The sequence below is a fragment of the Pelobates fuscus genome, chromosome 4 (genome assembly GCF_036172605.1).
Source record: "Pelobates fuscus isolate aPelFus1 chromosome 4, aPelFus1.pri, whole genome shotgun sequence".
NCBI classification, from domain to species: domain Eukaryota; kingdom Metazoa; phylum Chordata; class Amphibia; order Anura; family Pelobatidae; genus Pelobates; species Pelobates fuscus.
Genome location: NC_086320.1, coordinates 144,880,053 through 144,892,131, shown reverse-complemented (window position 1 = coordinate 144,892,131; position 12,079 = coordinate 144,880,053). Strand labels below are relative to the sequence as shown.

Here is a 12,079-nt window from a genome sequence, read left to right as displayed (position 1 = left end):
TGTTTTGCAAATCAGTGTGAATAGCTGTTGCAACAAAACAGACTTGAAAAACAAAGTGCACCTATCATGACCAACTTGACTTGGTGCCACTTTAAAGAGAATTAAATCAAATTGCAGGCAACCTACCACTACTTGTGTGCTAGTGAATGATAGAGAATGTGGGATGCCAATAATGTCAGCAAATTAAACCAAGTATAATTAATTCAACCAAATTGGTATGTAATACAAATAAGGTAATATGGTTAATCAAAATGATAAAAGTTGGTTTAAAGCACACCTTTAAATAAGATTTAAATGTAAAATATATATTATGCATACCAAATAATTGACATACGTATAGATTACATTGATTTTAATACAGTTTCAAGATAACACATCTATCCCTTTAGCAAATATCTATAAAATACAACTATGGAGTTTGGGAGGATTCAAGTGCACCAGCATGACTCCTACAGTGCTTGAGGGTCAATCCCAGAAGCAGCCACATGAATAATGTTTTTTGTGTTTTGGGGATTAAGTTGAGTACATAAAATGAGGCATGCCATTTGGCTCACATTATGCTTGACAGACCAAGGTAGCTGCTTCTAATGGTGTTCTTTTAAGCTATTGATTTTAGGCAATTTATCTAAAATGGTATATGGATTATAGGTGTGTGCAAGGGGAGTGCCCAGACACACCCTAATGAGGGGCTCAAATGTCCATAAAGCATATCTAACAACACTGAAAGGTTTGGGCCTGGCAGGTCTAAAGGTGAATGCCAGTTATGTCGTTTTATCACTAAGGACACCAAAAGGGCGTAGGTCTTTTAAAATACGGGGTATGTAAGCCTGGAGTGAATTAATGCCAAGCTAACTGCTAATTGCACTGGCAATCCCACCAAGGGCTCCTATGATCTTTGCTTATGTGCTTAACAAATTGAATTTATGCAGCCTGACTGCATCATGATTGCACTGTGCTTGCTGCACCATTGATGTTCCCAAGATTCAGGGCAAGACCCCAAATTCAGGAATGTTCCACAAAACCTGCTGGGACTGTTAGGATTTATGGCACTGCCCCAATTTAAGTTAACACCTGCACTTATGTACAGGTTTGTACTCATATTTTAAAAGATAAAGTTTTGCATTTATCTTTATAAAGAGTTATTACTATATCAAAAATTATTTTGTTAAATGTTTGAGGTTCCTATTATAAGTGGTAATTTGATTATATATATATATATAAAAAAATAACGTGTATCTATGTTTTAGATTTTTCAATAAATATTATTTATTATTGAAATCTTTAATGCACACAAAGTCAATTATTATAGGTGCCCTGGGTGAAATATCTATGTCAAATGATTTCTTATGTTGTATATAAACTTTGTGAACTTCTGCATTCTGACACAATGGCACCCATGACTTGTTTTGGACTTTGGCCTATAGTAGCCAATAGCTTTTCATGCATTACTCAGTATTCCCATTATATATGCTGCAGGTGCACCTTTTTATGCCAATATTACATTTTCTTCTGGCCTATACCCAAACCAAAAGTACCAGCAATGGCCACACTTACTACTTTTCTTCCTAAACAGAAAAAGCACAACTGTCTGTGATAAAGAATGCTTCAAGCAAGGAAACTAGGTGTGTCTGGGAAACATGGAAAAATTTGAAAATACATTGTATTATAAAAACATCTATTTCTTGTATTAAATCTTTTGCAAGCAGATCTACCTTGGTAAATATCTGAAGTAATGATTATTGAGTTGTTACCCAAAAAGTATTACATTAATTGTTCACAAAATAACGTGACTTTCTGTAAACAAACTGTGTGATGATGAGAGGGTATATGAAAGTTGTGATGTCATGGTCTTACCTCATATATGATGTAGGAGATATGTTCTTTGGTTTGACCCATGGATAAGGAGGCTGTGGTACAGACAAATACTGATCACAGAAACTTCCTTTCCTGATGTGATGAAATCCAGAATATTCTTCAGGTGATAGGTCTCCACCTGGTGACAAAGCGTTGTGGTCCTCACAAGTTGGCTCTGTTTTAAGAGACATAGATGGTGAATGATCCATTGCAGTTTTTCTGGATTTAATTGGAATGCCATCGTTCATGTCTATCGGTTCAGTGGAGAGAGCATTAATTGCTGCAACAATAGCAGAACTAGTATACTGGTGAGTGTTCCCCAGCCATGTTTCATCCGTTACACTAACTCTTGGGGAAGTATGAGGAGATGGAGTTGGTGAATGATGTGGTGAGTAGGAGGTCTGCCTACCATTTAGGCTGTATTTTCTTTTGTTGCATGGAGAAGTAGGACGTGAGTTTGGGGTTAACCAATTTTCTTCTGGTATACTTGTTCTGGGTGATGTTGAAGGAGAATGCCTAGGGGAACCCAACAAAGTGCACGCTACCATACTCCTCTGGTACCCTTCTTCCGGATCAGTGGTTTTGGGTGAAACACATGGTGACTGCCATGGTGATGTCTGAGGGGAAGTATATGGATAAGAATAATTTGATTCAAAAGATGAAGCTTCTGAATTACAGCTTCTGGAAGACAAACTGCTGGCAGGACTCAAACAAGAAGGGTCTCGATAGGCATCAACATTTGGCAAGTTCAAGGTAACAGTGGAATGCGTACGCTTGGTATTTGGGATGGTCTCCTCAATATCTCCTTCATGGAAAAATTGGTTATTGGTATGCATTCCCAAACATGAAGTGATCTCAATTCTAGGACTTTCTAAGGTTGGAGTTCCATTGGGTCTTATATTGGGAGACAGGTAGTATCCGGAGGCTTCACTGTCAAGATTTCCTCCATATCCAGATGAATGACTTGTAGATGGAATAATGGAAATGACTGGATTTGGTGACTGAAGACATGGGTTTGATAATGAAGAGTTCATCACACCCAGTGACAGATTGGAACTTAAACTGGAAGATGCATAGTTATAGTGCTCTGAAAAAAAGCGATGACAACAGATGCTCAAATTAGTTCAACAGAAAACTGATGACATGCAACTTCATTTTAAATCCACTGGTTAAAAAAAAAAAAAAAAGTTACATATGCAAGTTTTAAAGTATTACTCCAAACGACTATGCGAAAACATGAGGGAACTTGAAATATTTAAAATATTTTTTTTTATTTCTTTAGAAAGCAGCACACATGTATATATTATATATACTCTTCAGCAGTTAACCTTATCTCAACAAGCTTTGTCATGGAAAACCTTTTCTCCCAGACCAATTAGAAAAAAAAAATATATATCACTTGCAATCCCAAGTGATTTAAATCTTTAATAAAATCTTTTCTGTTTTTAGATAAACTGCTTTTGATACCCCTTCCCCCACCAGGCTGGGATGATCAGTATGTCCTTATGCTTAATTAGAAAAGATATGTTTGCTAAAATGACAAAGTACATCATCTTTGGAGCCAGGTTCTGCAGATGAATGATATTAATTATGAATCAGAAAAAGAAATAGATAAGAAGTATGCTATATGACTATACAGTTGTGTATGTTGAGGAAATAAAAGGTTTTTTTAAAAAATGTTTGGAGCATCAAAATTATTCTCAGATAAAATGCCAGCTCCTGAAGTAGAACTACACTCTATTGGTAACTTAATCAACAAAGCACAGTTAAATCTCCTTGCCTGAGGTGGCTTAGGTGCAAGGCCAAAACGTCTGTAAAAATATGATAAAATTTTAATGATACATTAGTAAGAATAGAAACTGAGAAACTAATAGTGTTATTCACTAAAGTGAGATTTGTCTGGAATTTAAAGGGATACTATAGTGCCAGGAATACAAAGTTGTATTTCTGGCACTACAGTTCCCTCTGCCTCCCCTTTCCTCGCATCACCCTCTCCTTCCAGGGTGGGGAAAAAAGGGTTAAAAACCCTTTATGTACTTACCTGATCCCAGCGCCGAAGTTCCTCGGTGCTTGGTTGTGCCTCCTCTGATGTTACTGACGAGGAGGCGCTAATGCACAACCGTGAACACATTAGGCCCTCCCCATAAGAAGGCATTGATTTAAGTAGCCAGCCACTGGAAGCAGACCTTCATCTTTACATTGCAGCACTAAGTGCATTGGGGACACTGCACCCAGATGACTTCAATGAGCTGAAGTGGTCTGGGTGCCTATATTGTCCCTTTAAAAAAAGTGAATTTTACACTGAAGGCCAAAGTAGCTGACATGGAAACATATCTGACTTGGATAATTTTTCCAGTTTGGTTATATTGGCCTTGAATTTAAAATTCACTTGGAATTCCCAACAACTCTAACTTTAGAGATCACTGTAAATAATAAATGGCAATGAGGATAGGTATACTTAAGCAATCCTGTTGCAGTCCACTTGCCATATGGCTGTAAAAGTTCACCGCCACTAGAGAAACTTTGGGCCTGTATTCTGAGAATGTGTGAATGATTGAGAAGGGATTTGCAAATTTCAGTTATTTTTCCAGCTTATTTGATCTAAAAAAAGTGAAGTCCCCTTCTCTCTCTACTCTCCAGTTTCACAGATTTAGTGAATAAGGCATAAGACAAATAACCCCAAAGTTGTCTTTAGCGCTGATCTCAGCTCCCCCCAGTCTGCATCAGACTTCTGAAATTTCACTTTCATTAAGAGCAGAGTGCCACCAGACAGGTTCGCCACTGATTGGCTGAGAGCGGTCAGCTGACACTCTCAGCCAATCAGTAACTCCCTATTCACATAACTGGCTTAAGAAGAAACTTACCTTTTTCAAGCCAGTTTTGTGAATGGGGAGTCACTGACTGGCCAAGAGTGTCAGCTTACCGCTGATCAGCAGCGCCTCTACCAGGGAAACTGAAATTTCTGAAGCCTGATGCCACCTGAGCTGAGATCGAGGCTGGATTCAACTTCGGGGTTAAACCATTCAAGAACAGTTTAACCCCTGAAGGTGCGAGTTCACACAGGGGCCTCCTGGCATCATAACAATATAATATAGATGAAGTTGTTTTGGTGCCTGGAATGTTTCTTTAAGGACTAAAGTGTATCACACTATGAGCAGTGCCTGTTGCCAACATAATTGACTGTTTGCCTTCAGAGGAAATAATTTGCCTATGGCAGACATTAGCATATGAAACTGAGCTGTGACTGAATAGAATTACTGTCAGAGAAGCCATATAACTAGCTTTAAGTCGGAAGTTTAATCTCAACCGTTTGTAGACATAAAAGTAGGGGTTTGCTTCAAGAACCGGTGTTTTTGCACTATTTTTTATCTATACTACAGCAATCCAATTATCCAATTACATCATGTGAATGTAAGGCTATATATTTTATTAGGAAATAACAAAGGAAAGACATTCAAACATCAAAATAAATAAATAATAATGCATATAAATACACACCTCATATTAAGTACCTTTTCATTTAAAATATTCTTAAATTATTATTGTTAACCTAGAAACAGATTCTTGCTTGAAAAAAAATCTAGAAGGCACCTAGAAAAAAAAAACCACTGTGTATCTAATTTGTGGAGGATCATGGCATGTATTAGGTAACTCAGGTATTCATTGACAGAGTTTATAATAACTATTGTTCTTTTGAAAAGGAAAGTTAAAATATAAATTGTTGTTTTATTCACAACGTTGAATTCACCCACTTACATCCAGTCTAAAAAAGGATGGAAGGGGGTACTTGTCATTCAGCCATAGAGTAGTAACGTCTCATAACAATTCATGCTGTGACTGTAAAGCCACCTTCTAACACAGTATGCTTGCTTTCTGGATTATTATTTTTTTAAACTTTTTTTTAATTTACATTACATAGCTCCCTTTTTTTTTTTTAATAATCAATGTCTCTGTGCAGTATTATTGTCTTATCACCCATGTACAACAAAGGGCAGAGGCTGCAATTTTAAGTGCCCAGTAAATAGACTATAATTAGAGTTCTAGCTCTGTATAAATAAATCTGAAAGAGTGTATGCCAGAAGTTCCTTCCACTCAGTACACCCGGTTCTCGGCTTGCCAGGGGTGTTAATGGCAGATGGCAGCATCCCACTGTGGAACTACTAAGCCACATGCCATTTGGTGACTTAAATCAGGATCCATTTATCAGCTGCAGAATCTCATTGATCATTTAAAATGTTGATGATCAGATAGGAGAATAAGGCTCAAGTTTGACATCCAGTGATAATGGTGCCATTTGTTTATCACTAGGAATATCTATTTCCATGTGTGTTTTTTCATATTTGTTAGAACAAAAACCCCATGTACAGTAATGTATTTATTGTGTTATTTACAGGCTAACAGTCCTAAAATTACCCCCCGCCACCCAAAAAAAATAAAAAATAAAGCAGGGTACATACTCAAAGCAAATGTAAATACCGTACTTATTTCCTCCTGGGGATGCATAAATTAGTCCGGGGTGCAATGCATGAGGTATACTACAACAAGTGTAAGTGTCATTGCAAACCTTTTATGAGAAAATAAAGTATAAAATAATAGATATTACACTACACCATTCAGTCATTAAACAAAAAGGAGGAAGAGTCTGCGCTAATTCAATTAAGCAGCAACCCTAAAAGGGAGATCCCTCGGGAAACCCTTTATTGAAAACAAGAAAATGCAAGAATGGGGGTCAAGGGCTGCGCTTGAACAAAAGAAGTAAAAAGTGTATAAAAATATATATAGATAAAATAAGCAATAATAATAAAATCAAGTAAAGTTCATCCGGATGTATAGAAAAATAAATATAAATGAAATTGAAACAGTCTCACTGGTGTGTAATGATACGGTAATAATCCTCAAGTGTTGCTCCGTCCGTATGGTAGGTAGTCCATATATGTGAAAATAAAAGAGAAAAGAAAAAGCTGCCAATGGTGAAATATTGTATGTCCAGATGTGGTATATATTCAAAGGAAATGTATTTCACTCACATTTGTTGGAGCTTTAGCCAGCTCTAAGAGAAAAGACACTCAGTGGTTTGATCCCCACTATCGGATATACTTAGATGGTTGGTCCGTCTATCCGGCTTGGGATTCCTGTAGTGTAGGCGGTGTTCTTTAATGCTGGGGAGATAGGTCCGCCTTTCCCGTATTGGATGGTAGATGTCCACGGAATATATATAAAACAGCAAATAGTGCTCTCAGTGTGAACAACAAGGTAATATATTTAAAAGAGTTATACTTACAAGAATAGAGCAGACAGGTACTGCTCTATTGCCACAGCGCTGGTGGAATTATCCCCACCTAAGGATTTCTTTTGACGGGATACACTCCGAATAAAAAATAAAAAATAGAATGATTAAAAGTAATAATAAAACTATAGTATGATAATATAAAAAATATAAAAAATGCCAGGAGTAGAAAAAGTGTATAAAATACAATAAAAATAAGTATACAATTGGTCCTAGTATAAAAGGTAACCAAAAATAACTTTTATTGATTAAAATACACTTATTAAAACCATTTACGCGTTTCACCTTTGGGGTTTTCTCAAAATGGTAAAAAGACCATTTTGGTAAGACCTTTTTACCATTTTGAGAAAACCCCAAAGGTGAAACGCGTAAATGGTTTTAATAAGTGTATTTTAATCAATAAAAGTTATTTTTGGTTACCTTTTATACTAGGACCAATTGTATACTTATTTTTATTGTATTTTATACACTTTTTCTACTCCTGGCATTTTTTATATTTTTTATATTATCATACTATAGTTTTATTATTACTTTTAATCATTCTATTTTTTATTTTTTATTCGGAGTGTATCCCGTCAAAAGAAATCCTTAGGTGGGGATAATTCCACCAGCGCTGTGGCAATAGAGCAGTACCTGTCTGCTCTATTCTTGTAAGTATAACTCTTTTAAATATATTACCTTGTTGTTCACACTGAGAGCACTATTTGCTGTTTTATATATATTCCGTGGACATCTACCATCCAATACGGGAAAGGCGGACCTATCTCCCCAGCATTAAAGAACACTGCCTACACTACAGGAATCCCAAGCCGGATAGACGGACCAACCATCTAAGTATATCCGATAGTGGGGATCAAACCACTAAGTGTCTTTTCTCCTAGAGCTGGCTAAAGCTCCAACAAATGTGAGTGAAATACATTTCCTTTGAATATATACCACATCTGGACATACAATATTTCACCATTGGCAGCTTTTTCTTTTCTCTTTTATTTTCACATATATGGACTACCTACCATACGGACGGAGCAACACTTGAGGATTATTACCGTATCATTACACACCAGTGAGACTGTTTCAATTTCATTTATATTTATTTTTCTATACATCCGGATGAACTTTACTTGATTTTATTATTATTGCTTATTTTATCTATATATATTTTTATACACTTTTTACTTATTTTGTTCAAGCGCAGCCCTTGACCCCCATTCTTGCATTTTCTTACCATTCAGTCATTACCTACCAAAGTTCCACAGTTCTAAAACATATCAACAAAATACATATAGATTCTAAAGTCTTCTGTATAGCGTAATAAAGTAAATCATCTACCCAGCCGAACTCAAAGCAAAGTTTTTCTAAGTCTCCAAATGTACATGTATTTCTGAACGATGCACGGCTTGTCTACAGCAAAAATAATGTTAAAGCATACCTGTCATGTATTTTGCAGAATAAAGCTTCTTCCATTGCTCAAATGCTTCTCATACATTTTTTATGTACAAGAAACGACAACAAGATATATTTGCTGTCTTTGTATGTGCAGTTTGCTGTTCTTTTCACATTACGGTTAGCAACAGCTCTCTCATAGATTTACATATGGTAACCATTGAGTTGCATTTGTTTTAATAACATTATACTCAAACACAGCAAACAGTCTGGAGATTATTTTCTAACCACTGGATGCTAATTAATACTTTTAAGCGGACATTTTAAAATATATAGTTAATATACATTTATACAGCGAGACAACAGGATAAATTATAAAAGAAAACCAAAAAGCCAACAACAACAACAACAACAGGTAGACACAATTAGGAAAATAATTTTATTGTGAAAAACAAAAAGATATTGTAAATCTACTCTACATAACTATGAGGTGAAATATAAACTCTTGCATCCCCCTGGCCTCCAGTGTGTTACGAATCTGATTATCTGGAAAAGTCAAACATTTCCTTATTCATGAACTAGTTTGACACACATATACAAAGAGCCTCCATGAAGACTCAACTTTGTTTTCTTATGAAAGAATACTAGAAGCCTGCTAGTCCCTGTTCATGTGGCCTCATAAAACCAAATGATTCTAAAACCGCATGTAGGGGTGATGGTCACTGTTAGTTCATCGGAATGGAACAACAAAACGCATGTCAGCTTGCGTCAGTCACTCTGGTGAACAGTGCATAAGGCAGGAGTTATGTTTCCAGCAAAGATCATAGGACCTGTCACTTGATGACAATTACAGAGTGGGAAGATGTACAGGAAACATACACAGAAGACATTCTCTCTACCACGCGCTAGCACTGTACAATATCAATCTGTTGTAGCACCCTACTGTACTGGCCTGCATGGCTTTGATGCATCTCTGCACTCAGGAGCTATATTTTAATGCTCTCATTAGGCATTTTTCTTAACGTCCCTTATCTGTAGCACCTCCAGTTGGCTTTCACCTCATTTAACTTAGTATCTGGTAGATGATCCTAGTTAGGGTGGTCCTTAAAAGGGGCATCCTTATCAAGACCTTGACTTTTTGCATATTTATTTATGTTTTATTTTATTTTAATTTCTTTTAAAACAGAGATCTATGCAGCCTAAATAATAGGATCTTACTAACTATGCCATGTAAAAAAGCATGGTGTACTGGGTTTTGGGGTCTCTCAATCGGATCCTAATAATTTCACAGTAAACACGCCTGGCAAGCATGCAGAATGCAAAGACAAGAAAGTACAACTGCAAAATTAATACCCACAGGAGAATGTTTCCTACTAAAACCTACAGAACTGAGTTCTATGACTAGGCAGGGACAATGCTGAGCATAGATCTTGTTTTCACAAATAATGTATGTTCAGTACAAAACTATATACAAATAGCTGTACATTTTCATATATAAAAATGCAGATGCTTTAAAGTATCATTTTTATTGGAGATTAAACAACAAATAGAAAAAGAAAAGTTATATTATTGATATGAAAAGGAGTCTCTCACACAAAGCCAGTTTAAACGATAGTTATTTTACTTGGTAACTGCACCATTTACTCCAACCACAAACACTATAAACTCCACTTGCAAACACTGAGGTACTATGCTGGGTCCAGATACTCTTTATGAATTATCAGTGTAAAATAGTGATGTCCCGAACAGTTCGCCGGGAACCGTTCGCCGGTTTTACCCTGTACCTCACAGTCAGCAGACACATTCCAGCCAATCAGCAGCAGACCCTCCCTCCTAGACCCTCCCACCTCCATGACGAATAGGGGCGGACCGAACATCGCGCGTGTTCACGACCGCGAACACGCTATGTTCGCCGGCGAACGGTTCCGGACATCACTAGTGTAAAACCAGGTGCTATTCGGGGATCAGTTGTGAAATAACGAACAACCGCTATGGAAATCAATAAGTAGGGGGAGATTTGTCAAAGCATTATGTTTTAAAAGTACTAAAAATGTAGGCAATCACCAGGAAAGCCAGTGGAAACATTCCAATAGTGACCCCTCCACTTTTACAATTTGCACCACGTTTTTAGAACAGAAAACTTTAATAAATAATTCTCAAACTATCTAAACACTTAGCTGAATAGTACCTGTTTAAATCATTATAAATATTTTCCTATAATGTCACACCCCATCCACCGGGGTTCCAAACTACACTCTGCTTACAAGGCACAAAAAGTATGCTTTGGTTCTCTGATTGGTAAAAAGCATAATATTATAAGAATATTAACGAGAAACTGGAATGTTGCATCCTTGATATAAACACATATTTTAGATAAATAGTGAACTTTCAAATTTGGGCTAAACCAGCTGTGTTTGAAGAAATCTCAAAGTTATCCGAACTGCACAGTTTATAACTTAACTTGAAGTTTACAAGTTGGGATTAACTCACCACTACTTTTTGTGAACAGACCAAAATCATGATTATCAACAGACAAACTCGGAAATCACATGTATTCAAAAACTTTAAAAATGCAAGCAAGGTATTTTGCTGAAGTGAATTCAGACTCAACACACAGTCTGATAAACTGATAAACTTCAATTCCTAATACGAAAAAATCTAATAAAAAAAAAATGGGCGATGCATGCAAAGTTCCACCCTATATAAATGAAAGTCAACAAGCTTCAAATCAGATTAAAAAAAACAACTGCAAAACAAGCTGTTGTGCAAGTAAATCCGCTGTATTATATCTCAACTTTGAAACCTGCTTATAAATAAACAAACACACAAAAAATAAGCAAGAAACAATAAAACATAAAGCATTTTAACTTCTGCCCCCATTATACAACTGCACAGGGTGGCATATTATATTTTGTTCATGTGAAATAAGCAATAGATATATTAAAGTAAAAGTTAGCAAATTAATGTTATCTCTAAGTTGCACTAAAATGACAGTAGTGCTCAGCTGCAGGACATATAAAAGTGATGGACTAACTAATAAGCCACTGTATTATATTTGAGACAGAGTAATGGTATACACTAAACTGAGCTGTAGTGAATTGGAAATATTATTCCACTAGGTAGTAGTCACCGCTGTGCTAGTTTAACCTACATTTTGCAATATGAGGCTAATCCACTAAACAATGAACTGTGATCGGCAGGCAATAAAACTATAAAATGTAAACTGAATTGGCTTAGGTTGAAATATAGTGGATAATTCTTCCAAAAACACAAAGTTGGCCAAAAGTTTGCACTTTAGTTCATTCCTCGTAGTGTGGCAATTTGATACATATCTAACTAAGGCCCAATATAGTTTAAGCAAGCAATAACATGCTTCCATGTGATTGCAATGTCAGTATTTTATTTATATTCACAATAGGTAGCAACCCTAATTCCAGCATGAGCTATGTGAACTGTTCATGACCTGAATGAATTCACTTTTACTCACTATGCCTGAAGGCACAGAAATTAAGATTGCAAGCTGTTAGGTTCATGGATATGTCTATAAAAAAAAGT

General features: G+C 36.2%; 1 protein-coding gene across 6 annotated transcripts in view; it reads right to left on the bottom strand.

The window, feature by feature from the left end:
* The window catches only part of NFATC1 (nuclear factor of activated T cells 1), a 218,595-nt gene that overhangs the window by 195,976 nt on the left and 10,540 nt on the right, over window positions 1-12,079 (bottom strand). For all 6 annotated transcript variants that reach the window (XM_063451648.1, XM_063451650.1, XM_063451654.1 and 3 more), the window contains exon 2: window positions 1,855-2,941. In XM_063451648.1, the coding sequence (XP_063307718.1) occupies window positions 1,855-2,941 (1,087 nt within the window). The remainder of the gene's footprint in view (window positions 1-1,854; window positions 2,942-12,079) is intronic.